At 39.9% G+C, this 19340-nt stretch overlaps 1 protein-coding gene across 1 annotated transcript in view; it reads right to left on the bottom strand.

The window, feature by feature from the left end:
* The window catches only part of SETD7 (SET domain containing 7, histone lysine methyltransferase), a 70389-nt gene that overhangs the window by 17270 nt on the left and 33779 nt on the right, over positions 1-19340 (bottom strand). Inside the window, exons 4-7 of the mRNA XM_089693896.1 lie at positions 17546-17735; positions 12682-12763; positions 2040-2151; positions 963-1120 (exon numbers count right to left, since the gene is read on the bottom strand). Of these exons, the coding sequence (XP_089550022.1) occupies positions 963-1120; positions 2040-2151; positions 12682-12763; positions 17546-17735 (542 nt within the window). The remainder of the gene's footprint in view (positions 1-962; positions 1121-2039; positions 2152-12681; positions 12764-17545; positions 17736-19340) is intronic.

The raw sequence follows: 19340 nt of genomic DNA, 5'->3' as shown, positions 1-19340 counted from the left end.
TAACTTTATGCTATTGTAGTGAAAAGTATATAGAATTTCATTATTTGGCTGAAACAAGTCTGTGAAAATGAATTCTCTTACAGTGTCTGTATCTGTTTAGCATTTGTCTCTTTGGGTGCATTCTGTTGGAGTTGGGAGGACAGATGGTTCTCCCAGTTCAAACTGTCATTTCTGACAGACAGCAATCATAACATGAAAGAAAACTTTTCAATATGCTTATATTAGATTGTCAAAACTAACTAATTCGTAGTGCTATTACAATGGTGATGCTATAAAATGAAAGTTTTTGCTGTGACAATAGGAACTCCTTTAACACTGATGACAGTTTTACTTACAAGTTGTACCACTGGACCATAGATGCAGGCAAAGCTGCTTGGAGATTTCACTTTTTTATGGGTTACTGTTGTACTGAGCCTATGCTGTGTACCAGAGGATAGGTGCTCCTTCCTTGTGGACAGCTGGAACTAAGCCGGGTTGAGTGGATCAGTGTGCAATCAATGCATGGAAAGATCTGCACTTCTAACTCCCTGAGCCAGCAATTTTACCTTTCTTTTTTAGAAATAGACTGAGCTCTCCACTGTCCCCAGGGCCCCATAGAAGACACATTGGCAAAATAAGCAGAGGAAATAACATAGAAGCAAAACTAACACATAGTTTGTATATTCTGTCATATTTTTACTGTTCCAAACCACATAGCTCTAAATATTTGCACATCTGTGTTTTGCTAGGAAAAGAAATATGCCTTAAGCTAGCCACACAGATTTTGTAAGCCTACAAGACAAGTCTCCCACTGCAGCCATTGTATTCTGACAGATGCCAGTGGTGGCTGTTAGAATACCCAAACAGTGGCTGCATCTAATAGGTTCGGCTGACAATCTTCTGTGTGGCTCCTATGATTTTAAAGAATATGGGGAGAAAGGTGGCAACAAGGCCATTCACAGAGTGAATGAGACAATACTTACAGGTCATACATACAGTTGGGGGAGAAGGAGTGGTTGGCTTTGTGTCCTAGAGAGGCACAATATTTAGTAATCGTATTGAAGGGTTCTGGTACATCAATTACAGTTTCTTCATCTAAAGAAATTGTATTGCCATTCAAAGACCAATCTCTGCTATCGACCTAGTGATAAAGCCAGAAAGAGTTTAGATATTTCTTTAAGAGTCAGGCCTCAAGGTGAAAAGTCAACCTATTCATAATTATTATTTCACATTTACGTGACAAAAAAAGTAAACATAATGAATGTGTTTTTTTAGTTTTGAATAGAGGAAAAATGTATAGAAACCTTATACCATTTCATTACATGTGCATTTACTTTTTAAAAATCTTTATCCCCATTTAGAAAGGGATATTTTCATGAAAATCGTTATTCTAGTTTTGGAGGTTCATGCTACAGTTAGCTGAATTTTAAATGTGGTGCATTTGTAGTACTCTGTTTTTTAGTGGTTTTAAACTAATTATTATTATGAAAGGTGAATTTGTTGGAAACCGCACCAAAATACAGAAAACAGAATTTATTTTGGAGCACACTTCAGCAAAACAGAGATGTTAACACAGCCTTTTAATTATGAGGAAAAATAAATTTAAAAAAAACAAAAAAAAAACTGTGCACCTCCCTTTCGTGATTACTAACACAATATGCCACAAGTAATATGCAGTCACTCTAACAAGGATAGTAATAATGGTCGGCACAGTGGATTAATAGTTAGCACTTCTGCCCTGCAGCTATAGGGTCCTCCATTTAAATTCGAAACATGACACTATCTGCATGGAGTATGCATGGGTTTCCTGCAGGTACTTCTGTTTCCTCCCACACTTAAAAGACATGCTGTTAGGATAACTGGCCCTCGTCCAATTTGTTCAAAGTATGTGTGCGTTTGCATGTGAGATAGATACTAGATTGTAAGAACCTCAAGGAGAGGAAGTGATGTAAAAACACAATCTCTTTTGAAAGTGTAGCATAAATTGTTAGCGTATAATAAATACTCGTTTTAAATAAATAAATACAAATGAACCAAACCATTAAACAGGGAGCGCCTACCTCTTGATGTGTAATTCGAACACCATTGTAAAAGGACATCACAGTATTGGAGCCAACAGCTATTTTAGCAAAGAGACCTTCTCCAGCAAGAAGTGAGTCTGCTACATACACTCTATATATAAAAAAAAAAAAAGAAAAAGGGAAGCCCAGAAAGTTAGACACTAGATGACACAACATTCCTCACAGATTCATCTGTATGTGCTAAAAATTGAGATGTACCTCACGAATGTACAATACATGTGTTTTGTTCTCCAAAATACAGCTGTGGATAAATTTGCTGGTAACATTTAAGGATAACATTAACCCCTTCTTGCCTAAGGGTAACACAAATGTTAATGTCTTAGCACAATTTTGCAATTTCGACATGTTAATGCAAATCGTACATACAATACATTGCCAAAAGTATTGGGGCACCCCTCCAAATCACTGGATTCAGGTGTTCCAATAACCTCCATGGCCACAGGTGTATAAAATCAAGCACCTAGGCATGCAGACTGCTTCTACAAACATTTGTGAAACAATGGGTCACTCTCAGGAGCTCAGTGAGTGAGATTCAAGCGTGGTACCACGATAGGTTGTCACCTGTGCAATAAGTCCATCTGTGAAATATCCTTGCTACTAAATATTCCACAGTAAACTGTTAGTGGTACTATAACAATGTTATACTAAATACGAAATGGTAGGCCACGTAAGATGAAAGAGCGGGGTCAGTGCATACTGAAGCACACAGAAGTCGGCAACTGTCTGTAGAGTCAATAGCTAAAGACCTCCAAACTTTGTGTGGCCTTCAGATTACCACAACAGTGCATAGAGAGCTTTATGGAATGGGTTTCCATGGCCAAGCAGCTGCATCCAAGCCTTACACCACCAAGTACAATAGAAAGTGTCGGATGCAGTGATGAAAGCACGCTGCCCCTGGACTATAGAGCAGTGGAGAGGAGTTCTCTGGAGTGATGAATCTCACTTCTCTGTCTGGCAATCCGATGGACGTGTCTGGGTTTGGCAGTTGCCAGGAGAACGGTACTTGTCTGACTGCATTGTGCCAAGTGTAAAGTTTGGTGGAAGGGGGATTATGGTATGGGGTTGTTTTTCAGGGGCTGGGCTTGGCTGCCTAGTTTTAGTGAAGGGAACTCATAAGGCATCAGCATACCAAGACATTTTGGACAATTTCATGCTCCCAACTTTGTGGGAACAGCTTGGGGATGGCCCCTTCCTGTTCTAACATAACTGCGCACCAATGCAAAAAGCAAGGCCCATAAAGACATGGACGAGCGAGTTTGGGGTGAGGAACTTGACTGGCCTGCACAGAGTCCTGACCTCAACTTGATAGAACACCTTTGGTATGAATCAGAGCAGAGACTGCAAGCCAGGCCTTCTTGTCCGCCATCAGAGCCTGTCGTCACAAATGCATTTCTGGAAGAATGGTCAAACATTCTCAAAGACACACTCCTAAACCTTTTGGACAGCCTTTTCAGAAGAGTTGAAGCTGTTATAGCTGCAAAGGGTGGGCCAACTCACTTTTGAACCCTATGAACTAAGACTGGGATGCCATTAAAGTTCACGTGTATGTAAAAGGCAGGCGTCCCAATACTTTTGGCAATATAGTGTATCATCACAACTACTTTGTGTATCTAGGAGGATTACACCGTGCATTTTTTTCAGGAAAAATTGTGCTTTCATTTGGTAGCAAATGATAATGGATATCACCTGAAGTTTTTTTATTATCAAAAGGAAAACTGGCCCAAAACAGGAAAAAATTTTTTTTTTTTTTTATTTAGCTGTATATTTTTTGCTACTACCATAACCTTGTGGTATGTAGTACAAGCCCAGAAGCAATAGTGCACATTTTGCTTTTTTTACCCTACCTAAAAACACACTGACATGAATTTAAAAAAAAAACAAAAAAAAACCCTGCTCAAAAATATACTGACTCTGACCTTTGACCCTTACTTGACCCAAACCCTAACCCTGACCTAGATCAAACCTTGATCTACGTATTTTTTATTTATTTTTATACACACAGTTATGTTTATTTTTCTCTCTGCAAGGAGAGGGGGATACAATGCATCTCTTGCCTCCATTCAGAGAGCGAAAGAGAGAAAACATAGGGGTAGGCTTCACAGTGACTGATCACTGCGATAGCCAATCAGAGGCTATCATAGCGATCAGGTGACCCAGGACTGGGATCTGGGTCCCGATTGTTAGGCGGGTAAGGGTTAAGGCCTCTTGCACATGGGCATCATAATTTACTGATGATTACTCAGGAATTTGTGACGCCAGTGTGTAAGGGGCAAAAAACTGTGTGTAAAGACCTGAGGTAAGTAAAGGTGTGTAAGCGGATAGATAGATAGTATAGACAAGTAAAATTCTTCTTCATTGCCAGTATTGTGGCATGGGTGTCACAAGTTCCTGAGTAAACATCAGTAAATTATCAGGCTTGTGTACAAGGGGCCTAAAAGGAATAAATACTGGAGTAAAATTACTAAATATAACCAATGGATCCCACTCACCAAAAGTTATGAACCAAGGGAAAGGAGAAAAGTTCTTAGTGTAGTATTGTTAATCCATTTTAAGAAATTCAACAAAATTACACTCACATTTTGTTCTGATACAGTTTGCAGTATAATATATATATAATTTTTTATTATTTTTTACAGTGGTGCGGTATCCTAAAATGGCTCTGAAGCGCCGCTGGTTTGTGTGCGCATCACTCACCAGATGTGACACCACTCATACAAACCAGAACCGGAAATCGCAACAAAACGTTTCGCCCCTCCTACAGGGCATCCTTGCAAACCAGCGGCGCTCCAGAGCCATTTTAGGATACCGCACCTCTGTAATATATATATACTGAAAACTGTTTTATAACAAAATGTGCATGTAATTTTATTGCATTTATTAAAATGGATTAACAATACTACACTATCAGAACTCTTCTTTCCCTTGTTTCATAACCTTTGGCGAGTGAGATCCATCGGTAGGCTGACCCTTTTTACATAACAGCTGTGGATTCGGTTAATTGTGAAGGAACCCTGGAAATATCCAAGAACAAACCTCACCAGAGAAAGGCGATATTGACTCTTCAGCCCAAAAAGCTAAAAGTGAAAATGAACTCATAATTTAATGTACATCAATGTGGCATGCGCTGTGGTTTATAAATCTGCCGGGATGAAATTACTGCACTCAAGTGAAAAGTTTTCTATTTTTGTTTTGCTTCTCTGTACTTAACGCTGTATTACTGATCTTTACTTAGCTGTGTGCAATATCCCATAGACAACAATGCATTTCATTTCAGATCAGTAAAAAAACTCAGCATGTTTTACTCCCTGTGCAACAGGCACACAGGACTGTGTATAATATTGACAGGCAGACTCCTGTTTGTCAGGTGGAAGCAGTCAGGCAGCTGCGCTGCTACTCTTACTTCCACAGCCCCCATGTACCGATGCCCCCCCACATATTTATAAAATATTAAAAATAAAGTTACGCCCAAGCACATTACATCCACCCCAAAAAATTGAGCTCCCCACATATATATATATATATATATATATACACACACACACGTACAAACGTAAATGCACATGGGGCGGCTATGCATGAAAATGTTGATTGTGATACACGTTAGATATTGCCCCGCACACAGGTGTGAGAGCAATAATTCCAGCACAAGACCTCCTCTATAAAACACTAAACTGATGACCTATAGGGGCTTTTGAAGCGTCGCCTATAGAAAATATAGGGTACTGAAGTTTGTCACCATTTCATAGGTTCACACAAATCTAAGGTTTGGCATGTTGGGTATATACTTACTCAGCACATCCTCATCTTTTATATTTTACCAAAAATCTGGGTAATTTGAGTTAATTTGCCCTAAAATTCACTTTAGTTTGTTTTTTACTGAAATTTTGCATTTCCATGATCTTTGCGGTAATATTGTGCGACATAAAAAAATTGGATCTACCACTATTTTATTCTATTGGGTGTCTGATTTCAGAAAATATATAATGTTTGGGGAGTTTGTGTAATCTTCAGGCCTGAAATACGTTTTTTCCTTTGGACAGATGAGGTCCAAAGGAAACAAGGAAAACGCATACTGCCTGGTAGCTCCATCTTAATTGCAAATCTTTGGTCCTCCAACAGGATAATAACCAATCACAGTGATCCCATGTCAGTTGGACACGATGGCTGTCATTGATAACTATTTGTTGTGTAATATTGTGATCCCTGTGATTAGACATAGTGATCACTTGGTATAGGGTCCAAACACGGTGCACCTCTACCATGTGATAGCTGTGGCCAATCACAGCTATCACAGTTGTACACAATGACACATGAATGGATGCCATTCATAAAAAGGATTGCTTATAACCGTGATCATCACTGTAAAAAGCAATTATAGTGTGAAAACAAAACCTGATCACCTTCCCAAAGCAGTACAGTGTCAGTTTGGTGACTCTGTACAGTTGCGGACACAGTATGTAAACAGTGTCCCTGATCACTGCTGCACCAGTCATATGAGGATGCTGCACTGCTCTAGTGACAGTATGTAAAAAGAAAAAAAAAAATGAATTTTCCAAAAGCTTGTAAAAAAAAAAAAAAAAAATCACATGCCTCTTACTAAAAACTTTCCTAAAAAATAGGTTAGTTTGGGGGTATTTGTAGTGTCCTGCCACTTTTGGGCAAATGAGATAGACAGACAGTCAGAACATTAGGACTGATCAATATACACACACACACACACCATAGTTTGTAGACTTTATAGCTTTCACACAGAGTAAATAATGTACATTTGTTTGGGTTATTTTTACCAAAGAAATATAGCAGGATATATTTTGGTCTAAATTTAGTAAAGGAAAAAAAGGGTGTGTTTTCCCAAAACCCAGTGGTGATTAACTGCTTGCGGACTGTTCTGTGGTTGTACAGGTTTTGGATATAGGGTGCATGCGTGCGCCCCCCCACCTGTGCTGTGATTTGCTACAGCACAAATTTGGCAGCAGGTCACGGCCAATGATTTATGGCCGGGACTTGCTGATCTGCAGTGTCCAATTACAGCACAGAGCCCTGTGGAAACAAACATGGGGCTCTGTGCAAAGTGCAGCGATGTGGCTGTTTCTTCTCCTTGCCACAACTATTAGTGAAAGCAGCACATAACACACACTTTACACATTGTAAGGTACATCGGTAACCCTTTGATTAACCCCTTCCCAACCAGTGTCATTAGTACAGTGACAGTGTAAAGTATTATCACTGATTAGTGTCACTATTGATGTCAGTGTCAGTCAGTTAGTGGACCTCCAAGCCAGAGTCAGCTAGTGCCAAGCTGCCCGCCACACTATCACAGTCCCAATATAAAAGTCGCCGATCCCTGCCATCATCAGTAGAGAGTCATAGCTGCAGAAATTCCATAGTTTGTAGATACTAACTTAGCACAAACCAAATTCATATACACTTATTGGGATTTGATTTTTTTTTTTTTTTACCAAAGACGTAGCAGAATACATTTTGGCCTAAATTTACGAAGAAATTAGATTTTTCTTTTTTTATTGGATATGCTTTATAACAAAAAGTAGATAATACTGTTTCTTTTTCAAAGTTTTCGGTCTTTTTTCATTTTATATAATAAAAAATAAAAAAAAAGCCTAGTGGTGATCAAATAACACCAAAAAAAACGCTATTTTTGTGAAAAAAGGGATCTAAATATCATGTGTACAGTGTTGCATGACCACACAACTGCCAGTTAAAGTAACTCAGTGCTGAATATCAAAAATGCTCTGGTCATGAAGTGGGAGGGTAATACCTTCCAAAGCCCAAGTGTTGTAATACCACCAAAAGAAAGCTCTATTTGATGATATAATAAGAACAACATTAAACCGGTTACATTATTCCATGTACCTACATTCAGGGGCGTATTTGGCGCAAGGCAAACAAGGCATTTGCCTTGGGTGCCATTTTTCTAGGTGGCAGCACCGCCCCTAGACAGAAGGGCCCGGACAGCTGGCGAAGGCAAAGCAAGGCTGAAGGGGGATTATATATTGGAGCAGGGAGGATAGACCACAGCCTGCCACTGGGGAAGGTGCAGAGGAGAGGAACACAGAAGAACCAGGCGCCGGGGAGAAGTTTCACTGTACCGGCCGTGTGTACTTACACGTGCATGGCTTAATCTTTGAGATTCTGCAAAGACCAGAGACAGTTGCCCCATGCACCCTCCCCCCTCCCAGATCAGAGGTCAGAGGATTCATATCTACTGAACGGTAGGACCACTCAGAACAGCCACAGAGGGCTCTCCCAGGAGCTGGTATCTCCTCAGCTGAGTTGGGGTGCTGGAGGTGTCCTCCGCTTGGCCACTGTCCGGAACTGCTGAGACTAGCTCAGCTGTCACCTCTCCCCTCACCAACTCACTCACCAAGAGCACAAGACATGGGACACTGGTTCTGCTAATAATGGGGTTCTGACTTCAGCCATAGGGGGATCTGATTCTGACAATTGGGGGCTCTGACTAGGACAGAAAGTGAAATCTTGCTACCTTCCGAAGTATAATGAGCTGGGTACTATTGAGTACAGGGGGTCTAGTGTTATCTAGGAGTACAGGGGGTATAAGGGGTCTAGTGTTATCTAGGGGTATAGGGGGTTTAATGTTATCTAGGAGTACAGGGGTATAGGGGGGTCTGGTGCTATCTAGGGGTACAGAGGTCTGGTGTACAGCTGTAGCCTAAAGAGTAAGTGGCGGAGTTTACAGATGAAGGTGTGAACCTTAACCAGGAAGGGGTGGGACAAATTAAGAGGGGCACCCAATTTTAGTCTTGCCTAGGGCAGCACAAAACCAAGATACATTACTACCTACATTCTCTGATCTTTAAAGCAACTAATACTAACAAGTGTCGCAGAACTACCACATTCTGTGGCAATTCTAAAATAGGCATTTTAGATATCTGCTGTCGGCCAGAATAAAAATTTAAAGGATTTACAAAAAGGTTGAACGAACTCCAAATAGCTTGGCCACCCCTAGGGATCTCACTGCAAATAGTGGCTGTGATGCCTTGTGCTGTTGTTGTAGCACTTTGTATGCCATAACACATAGTTCCGGATAGAAAACCATCTTTTGCTGCAATATGTACCCAGAAAACAGATTTCCTATGCAGTATTTCTTTCTGCTACTAGATGTCCTTGATCTGATGGTCAACATCATTCCTCTGAGCCCAGGCTGTCCTGGACATGCTCCAGCCTGTGACTTGACAGTAAAAGGAGAAGCAACACTGTGATGAGATCTGTCATTCAGCTTTCCTCTCCTACCAGCATGTTTCTTGTAAGCCAGTTGGCTCTTTGGTCTGCTTCTTACTCTTACACTCCAGCTTTTGTGAACAAGGACTAATATTTGAGTGCTTACATTTAAAAAATACATTTAATCGTGTGTTAATGATTACAGCGCTGTATTCATTTATGTTTCTTATCTGCCTGGAGTTCAGCTTTAAGTAACTCTAGCAGTATTAAAGTTTGTCCCAAGCCCTGTCATGGTCACTTTTTCTGGACACCTTGGCCTGAATTCAAATGGAGAAAAAAAAACAAAAAAAAAAAAACATTACATGTCTGTGAAGGTTTTCATTTATCCAGGTCATGATATATCTAGAAGTATATCCTAGCTGTTAATCCCCCAATCCACATGGCTGAAGGTGTCACCATCTATACCAAACTGAAACTACCATCCTTGAATTAGGGGTGGGGGACCTTCAACACCATTTGTCTTCCAACAATCCACTGCTGTTTTGACATTAGAGGAGTGCAGTGCAACACACACACACACACACACACACACACACACAAAGAATCACCCACCTTTAAAATAATCATATTTTGTTGCTTTGCAGCCTAAAATGAAGGCAGACAGTTTTGTTTTATCCAGCTGTATTTATAATTTGTAAACTCAATCAGGTGTAGCAAATAACCTTCTCAATGGCACACAAAGCCATTTGACTTTCAACTCTGATCAGCTGTGGTCATTTGGATTAGCTCAGCCTGAAAAGAGCTTTCCTGGAGCATTTCCCTGGTAGTTCAACTGAAGCAAACCGGTTCAACCGGTTCTTTCTCTGAAGATGTGCTTGGCACGTAATGCGTAAGGAGGAGCCTGCGCACGCCTTGACGTCACGCCGTCGGAGCATTGTGGAGCTCCGGCGGCCACTACATCTGACAGGACGATATCGTTGATGTGCAGTGGAGGAGTGGTGGCTTTCTTTGGTGGAGCTGTGATTCCTTCCTTGCTGTCTAGTGGATCTATTCTGCTCTGTTTTTTATCTCCACCGTGTGGATCTTCTCTGATCAAGGGAATACATCTACCCTTTCCATGTTGATGACTACGTCCTGAACTCCATCTTTGCCACATTGCACTATTTTGTGTGCACCTCTGGTCAGTGTGCACTGTTACCGGAGGTCACCTTTATTGGGACTTTCTTCATTGGGACCTTATTTTTATATTTATATTTTTATATTTTATGTCACATTTATAATTTTAGCGTTGCACTTTATATTGTATATTCAAGTGAGGATTTTTTGGTTGTCCTGTGTGTTTCAGCTGCTTGTCCATCTAAAGCGCTCACTTTTTTGCTCTCTGTTTCATATGCGTATGTATGTATGTATGTACTCAAAAAAATTAAAGGAACACTTTGAAAACACATCAGATTTCAATGGGGAAAAAATATCATGCTGGATATCTATACTGATATGGACTGGGTATTGTGTTGTAAGGATGCCCCATCGTTTGATGGAAATGAAAATCATCAACCTACAGAGGACCGAATTCAAAGACACCCCGAAAATCAAAGCGAAAAAAATGATGCAACAGGCTAGTCCATTTTGCTGAAATTTCATTGCAGCAATTCAAAATGGTACTCAGTAGTGTGCATGTCCCCCAAAAGCTTGTATGCATGCCTGACAACGTCCAGGCATTCTCCTACCGAGATGACGGATGGTGTCCTGGGGTATTTCCTTCAAGTCTCGGACAGTCTGAGGTGCAACCTGGCGGCGTCGGATGGACCTAACCATGATATCCCAGGTGTTCTATTGGATCTAGGTCATGCGAATGTGGGGGCCATTGAATGGTATCAATTCCTTCATCTTCCAGGAACTGCCAACATAGTCTTGCCACATAAGGCCGGGCACTGTCGTGCACCAGGAGGAACCCTCTCTCCTAGAGTAACTGCTTGTCTCCTGGAATCTCCTCCATGCTCTTGAGACTGTGCTGGGAGACACAGCAAACCTTCTGGCAATGACACGTATTGATGTGCCATCCTGGAGGAGTTGGACTGCCTGTGCAACCTCTGCAGGGTCCAGGTATCGCCTCATCCTACCAGTAGTGACACTGATCCTAGCCAAATGCAAAACTAGTAAAAAACAGAAGAGTAGGGAAAAAATGTCACCTGTAAAACCATTCCTGTTTTGAGGGTCATCTCATTGTTGCCCATCTAGTGCACCTGTTAATTTCATTAATACCAAAGCAGCTGAAACTAACAACCCCCTCTGCTACTTAACTGACCAGATTAATATCCCAGGAGATTAATGACTTGATGCTATACTCTGATTAAAAAATGTTCCTTTAATTTTTTTCGAGCAGTGTACACACACACACACACACACACACACACACTACAAAGGAGTTTCTAAAATGAGAGTGGTTTTGTTTTATAAAAGTTTTAAAACCATGTAACGGAGAAAAACTATAAACAAGCACTATATAACACTATATAGGAAGAGGTGTTTCACACACTGGATATATTGATCACTATTGAATCAGAGGGAACTTATGTCTATTCAAAAGAACAGCTTGGCATTCTTTTCCATGTGAGATTTACAATTAAAGTGGAACTGCTCAGCATCTAAGCACCACAAACCAAAAATGTGATTTAATACACTGTTAGTATTCAAAGCAAACTCCCCCGTCCATTGATGTCTCCATGCTTTATTTTGCTGAGAAATTATTTTAAAAAACACCCCCTGGCATTTCTGGCAGTGGCCATCTTGAGTAAGGGCAGATTTATGTAGCATTTACCTCCTGGAATCCATCTGCCCTTAGCTCAGTCATTGGCTGAGTTGAGAACCCTCCCCTCCTGAAGACTCCTGGGTTGTGTGACATCATTTTGCCTAGGCATGGAAACCAGGAAGTAAAAAAAAAAAAAAAAAAAAAAAAAGTTTAACACAAGTCAATATAATATGAAAATAATAAAATAAAAATTGTGTGCTGCCCAATAATTAAACAATGATAACTTGATTAAACAAACAAAAATATTGAGCTGCTGCAAACACATCTAGTGTGTGCTCTTCACAAACAATAAATGCAAAACCAGTGTAAAGTGTTGTGCTGCTCAAACTACATCCACTCTATGGAACTAACTATATATGTTTATGGTTTTGTTTTCACTAGAGTGGATGTAGTTTGAGCAGCACAACATTTTACACTGGTTTTGCAAGTAAATATGATATACTTTATTTTCCATTTACTAATGCTAGCAGCATAAAGATTAAAAATAGTCAATGTTGATTGAGAGAGTGAAGTTCCACTTTAATTTCTCTAGGCAGCTGGCCCAGAAAGAGTTATTAAGCCCAAGGCTAGATTACATGCATTTTTTCCTTTTACCTTAAGTATTTAAAAACTCACCTTTCATATTCATAGGGGTCAGGAAGCAATGGACTAGTGGAAATACAGGATGAAGTTGATTTATCAAAAGAATAAACTTTACCTTGAAGACAAAAAAACAAACAAAAAACTGAGAATGATAAACTGAATTATAAACTGAACCTCAATTCTGCAACAATCCCTGACGAAGTCACGTAACTAACACAACGTGCTGGAAAAAGCTGATGACATCACGTTGCTAACCAGAAGTGAGCAGACTGCTATTTTGAGTGAGACTTTTCCTATACTGATGAATGTATAACTATGGTGCACTTTTTAAGGTGAGTTTTTATACTTTTTTTAAATTATAGTTATATGTAAATCACTATATTTCCCCTTTTTTGAGCTTTTAAAGTTTAGTAACTGAAGGATTGCAGAGGATGGAGGTAGTTTGAAGGACATCTGGACAGCACAGAGGGAAACACTCCTAGCACAACTCCCTGTTTAAAGGGAAAGCCCAGCCATGATGCTCCCCTACTCTTTCCACTCTAACTTTGGTTCTCCTTTTCACACGCTCTTCATTACTTTAACTGTATACAGCACTGTTTCTGTTAAAGTGCTCTATGTGGGCTGAGAAAAGAGCTAGAGAATGTCTTCAGTCACACTTGGTTCAGCTGAACAGCTTACAATCAGAGCTGCCGATGTTCTAGCAGTTCTTAAAAAAAAAAAAAAAGGAGTTCGTGTGCCACTTGACCATGGAAGATTTACACACCTCTTATCCTCTCTCCCCATGTTCATCTACGCATGTCTGTTATTTGCACTGATTTTTTTCCTATTGCTATATGCCAGTGTTTTTTTTTTTGCCTTAATAGAGCATTCTTCATACTGTTTTGTTCAAAACTTCAATAAACTTATTGAAATATAAAGGGAAAGCGCATGAGATCTAATCTGGATTTGGTTAAAGTATATGATGAGAGTATTGCAGTGCCAATGAAGGGTTGTGTACACCACATGGTTAAAGAATGCTTCAGTGATTTATCCATATGGTGACAGTAAGCATAAGGGCACTGCTGGAAGCAAAGAATCATGGATATTTTACAATAGGAGAACGTTCAATAAAAATCATGGACATTTTGGATATTTTATTAATAAATGGAATCATGTTTGTTTCACAATATAACTTAATTTTATTTAAAAAACATTTGTATAGTACTGCTCGGCACAGTTTTAATATATTAATTAGCTGACACATATGGGAACACAGAGTGCGGGCAGCAGTACTGGGGCATATTTTGAAGTTTGATAACAGTTTCTCACACATGTATTTTTGTTTTTTTGTAAAACGTTCAGTTTGAGCTACTTTCTCTCATACTGCAAGTGATTGTGCTTAGGTTATATTGTATTTTTTATATATAGTGTACATGTTTTCCATGTACACTCTGATGCCAATGACTAAATAGTCAATGGTCCCCGATATTCAAAACACACTCAGCTTTTTGATGTGCAGTTTAAAAATGGAACATCCAAGGGGCATGGTATATATATTCTGACACCCTCTCTGTACATAGTTACATTGGTGTTCTGCAACACCACAATGGTTTGGGGTTAATTTTATTTGCATTTAAGTTCACAACTTTCTAAACTGATATGTTAAATAATTTTTCTATTTATATCAAATATTTTACAAACACAAAACTACAACTAAGACCTTACTCATGTGGGCTTCATGGTTCACCTTTTGGGTGAAGTTCCCCTTGTTTGCATCCCCCCCCTCTCCACATTTGGAGAAGGAACCTGGTTTAGACAGGTACCCAACTACCGCTTCCAGTCAGATCACCACAGCGACGTTTACAACCTCCTCTCCCCCCCCTTCCCCTGCAGCCCTCTGGGACACATCACAGGTCCCAGAAAATTGCAGGACGGTTTGCACATGTGCAGTAGGAAACAGGCAGTGAAGCCTTTCCCTTACCTAAGATGCCGTCTCCTGGTCCAGAAGTCGACTGATGAATCAGCTCGGGTGAGCACATCACTGGATCCCTGGACAGGTAAGTGTCCTTAAATTAAAAGTCAGCAGCTACAGAATTTGTAGCTGCTGACTTTTTTTTGGGGGGGGGGGGGGGGTGGCTGTAGCTCCTCTTAACTTATGCTTTTAAAGCACCTATCAGCTCCAGTTTGGACATGTTAAAACAGGCTTCAGCAGGCATTCAAAGGTTACTTTAAGTGAGACCAAAAATGTGATTTAAAAAAGCATATCCTTCAATACTGTGTAGTTGCCTCTCTCCAAAGCACTTAAGTGTCATTTCTCTGTGCTGCCTGGTTGCTCTATTATATCAACATGAGTCACTTCTGGCAGCTTGTCCCAGTTTTAAAAAGGGACACAACCTATCCAGACATTTTCGTATTGCCATAATAAAGATCCCTCCATGGTAAGGGTTATAGGTATTGATAAACTTATTCCCCATTGGTGGGGTAGCAATGTCATCAGAGAGATCTCCCAGCTAGAAACTCATTGAGTTGAGAGCCTATGCTCCAATGGGACTAAATATGGAGTGGGATCTCAGCTGTTTCATTAATAGCTGAGTCACTTGTGATGCCTGTTAATCATCCTCATAATGAAGAAATGTGCCTCATGATTGCTTTGTTTTTTATTATAGTGTGTATCATTTTATGTATATGAGATTCTATTAACATGCTGTTTCCGTAATGGTTAGAGTTAGAGGGCGGCGTGATCTTTTTGGCCACTAGATGGAGCTGGCTGGATTAATATACATTTATTTGAACAAATTTTTTTTTAATGGCGCTGTGAATTCAAAATCTGTAGGATCCCACTATTTTTTGTTATGAATTGGGCAAACGGGTGGGATTCCTTAATGTGCTCTGTGATTAGATGGAGTATTTTAGTTCATCATCACCCGATAATACTGCGGTTTACATTAAATATAGAAGCGAGGTCACGAATGGCTTCCAGTCCCTAAAGCCGAGGGCTGCCAAGAAACACGCTGGGCAGAGCCCATTCATGACGTCATGAAACGCACCAGTGGTCAGGTGGCAATGCTGTTTTATTCTGTATTGACATCTAAGTCTGTGAATGTCATCATCTCTGAATGATGCAAACATTGCCTTGTTGGCCTGAGTCAACTCTAGGAGTGCTGAGGAGAGTTACAAACTGAGGACGTTTGCTGTGAATCCAAAAAAAAGTATATTTTGCTGTGAATCCGAAAAAAAAAAAAAAAAAAAAGTATATAGGCTGCTTTAACCTCATATAATCTGCAGGTTAATTAGAAGGTGTGTGCCAAGGCAAGTGAAGGTTCACAGTATTGTCCTAGTTTGTGATGGACATTTTTGACTTGTTAAACACATGTACTGTGACGCACATCAGCACTTTGTTTAGGATTTGTTACTTACATGCATAATGGATTTTTATTGATGGGTTTATGTATTGTGATGCTTGAGCACTTTGATCAGTTATATGCACAATAGCACTTTGTATTTCAACAAATCAGCTACAGTATAAGTACAATAGCGCTCTGTATTACAATAGTTGGCACATATGAATATTTTGGATGCACAAAAGCACTGTGTAATTTGAAATTTTTATTCATATATGAGTTATGATTTTGGCACTTAAGTGCGTTGCAATCATCAATTAAAGAGACAGCGCACTCTCTTTGCACAGCTTTTCCTGACACCAATAGTCAAAATGGTGACAAGGGATGGAGCTATAGAACACTATGACAAGCTGTGCTCCATATTGACTAGACTCCATAAGACTACAGACCCCCGCCCCATGCTGCTAGAGCTAAGAAGAAATCCATGATCTACATAAGTTGTGGCTGTGTATCCACAGTTTTTTCTTATGTAGGAGAAGGTGTTTCATATCTGTGTATCACTTAATGCTAGTCCCTTCACTGGGTATATGTAAGGTGTTGAGCTGGGAATTTTTCTTTGTTGTTGTTTGACATGTGTTGCCCTTCCATGTGCTCCTTGCTGCAAAGGCCAGTTATAGATTGGGCCACCTCTACCTGCCTACTTCCTTGTGATTTGACATAGTGGGAGTTTTTCAGCAGATCCCGGCCAATGATTCATGGCCAGACCCTGCTGATCGGCTGTATGGAATCACAGCTCAGTGCTCCGTGTTGACAAACCACACAGGCTTTATACAAAGAGAACGATTGCTTTGTTCCTTTTCCCTGCAGAGCAGAAACAAATCGATCTGTTACCTGCCTGAAGGACTGACTAGGGGGAATATTTGCTTAACAAGCTGTAAGCCTCTTAGTTTTGTGGCCACCCTGTCTATTCTCTATGACTGTCCCTTTTTTTCTGAGAGCTCTCAGCTTTGATTGTTATTCAATCTTCAATCGGTCTAATATAAAGATAGGATAATTACTTATATAGTATGTGGTTTGTGAGATATCCAATGGATCTGAAGACATGACCCTTCACAAATTTTTTACAAATTTTTTTAATGGGTTTATTTACATGTTTAGTGTGTCTTGATTTGCAATTAATAAAAGATATTAATAAATCAATGATACCTGTCGGTACCAATTTTCTCATTCTTTGATACACGAATCATAATTGGGTTGAGGTGTTGAGCCAAATCCAATTTTATATGTAAGAATTTTTTGGCACTATCACAGTGCCTCTATAAATCGCTGATCGTGCCATTACTAGTATTTAAAAAAAAAACAAAAAAAAAACAAAACTAAATTTATACTATAATTTGTAGGTGCTTTTTTTAAATATATATTTCATCTAGTCAACATAATTACAAAAAATGCTATCCAGTTACGTTAAGTAAACCGTTACACTTTATCTGACAATAGAAATTTTTAGCTGACCCTTATTCACAATTTCAAGATTTCAAGTAAATAGTTTGCAGATAGAATATTAGGTAAACACATACCATTCTGGACAATTTCAAAATGTGGCCATCCTTCTTCAACAGATGCAACAGAAGCCAGCTTTCCTTCCAGCATTTCTCCATCAATGAATTTCCCATACAGGGCTGTATGTCCATCAGGATAGACATAGGCAATCTTATTCCCAGACATTTCCCCATCTTCATTCACCTCTCCCACAAGGCTGCCTCCATCCTGTAAGGGAATAAACCCAACACCTGCTTTTATCAAAGTAGTTCAGAAAAAAAGCAGCATAATATATCTTTGGGTGATAAGACTGCTTGCTGGCCAATAAAGAAAATTTGTATGAATACTTTTTTAATTATAAGGAGCACGCCCAAAAGGGGCCTGCCAGACTGTCTGGGGGAATTTTGCTCAAACTCTTCATGGGCTGTAATGTACAAACTTGGAGCAACCAATAGATAGCAGCACTGATCCTTTGGAATTCAAGGACTTGTCCAGTTGTTGTCCTAACGTTAAAGTTTATCCAAAGCCATAACTTTTTCATGTTCCATAGAGTAGGGAATGGCAAAGGAAACTGAACTGGGTTTTAGGGTGTGTCTCTCTCATTTCTCTTCATTTTCTAACCTGTACACAAAAAACAGGAAGTGAGAGCAAGTATTCTTAACCCTTTTGCGCTGAGAGTATGCAAATACGCGCCCTCTTGGTGGGTGGGCCTTGACACAGAGGCAATATAATTGCGCACCCAAATGTAATCAAATCTGAGCCAAGAACATGCTCCCGGCACAGTTACTGGCACCTGGCGGAAAGCTCCAAATCGATACGTGCGATTGGCAGCTTTCCAATCAGCCAATCACAGCGGTCACGTTATCATAAACCCCACCCCTGCCTCCCAGTATAAGAACCCCTTAAAGGGCAGGGAGGTGTGTCACAGGAACAAGTGTCCCTATTGAAAGGATTTGCCCTCAATTCATTTTCGGTGGTCAACTTGCAATTTTGGATTTTCCCTCACTTTCTGTCCCAGTAACAATGGCCACAATGACAAACAGAAAGTGAACAGGGAAACAGCACTGAAAACATAATAAACCAAAATGAAGCAGTGCTTCCATATATTAAAGCTCGTCAAACACAAGATAAACATTGATGAAACGTATAAATAAAAAGACAACAAAATCATAAATATATGTATAGCGTCCATTAATCTGAACTGGTGCCATGTGTGCAACTTCTTCTTAACACTCCCAAATAGCAATCACCACATGTGCCACTACCTAATGGAATCATGCTGAACAACTATTATGACCCCCTGTAATGCCTATGAAATGTTTTGGCATTGGACCCTTTGTTTTTTGGGGAATTTTTGCAATAAAGCATCATTGCCCATATGCCAGAAGCACGAGAAATGACATTGATTGCTAAAGGAACAGAGTCACAAGACATTACACTGCCTAAAGCAGATAAGAAGTGTTTGTGAGATTGAATTTGTTTGTGACATTTAGAAATGTTACATTAGACTGCTTAAATTAGATAAGAACATGTTTTTGCATTTAAAAATGTTTGTTTGAGAAGTTAGAAACCCTTAAGAGTAGATAAGAAGTTGTTTGTGTAGAGATGTTTCATTAGGATTGGGGGTACCAGATAAGAAGTTGTTTGTCCAGTAAAGTGACTGGGTGTAACTCTTACCTCAGGGGACTTTTCTGCTAACTCCTCCTGAGGTGGGCATTGCGTCCGCCCATTTTGGTAATGACGGGTGCAAGGTGGTTCTCTCGTTCTGGGAGGACGTCATAAGAAGTCCTTCCATTCTAATCGCGCATGCGTGGCTCCGGGAGCACACAGCGC

This window comes from Staurois parvus, unplaced genomic scaffold (assembly GCF_062004578.1).
Source record: "Staurois parvus isolate SC_StPar_1 unplaced genomic scaffold, SC_StPar_1.0 ptg000639l, whole genome shotgun sequence".
In the NCBI taxonomy this organism is placed as follows: Eukaryota; Metazoa; Chordata; class Amphibia; order Anura; family Ranidae; genus Staurois; species Staurois parvus.
This window is presented reverse-complemented; position numbering and strand designations above follow the sequence as displayed.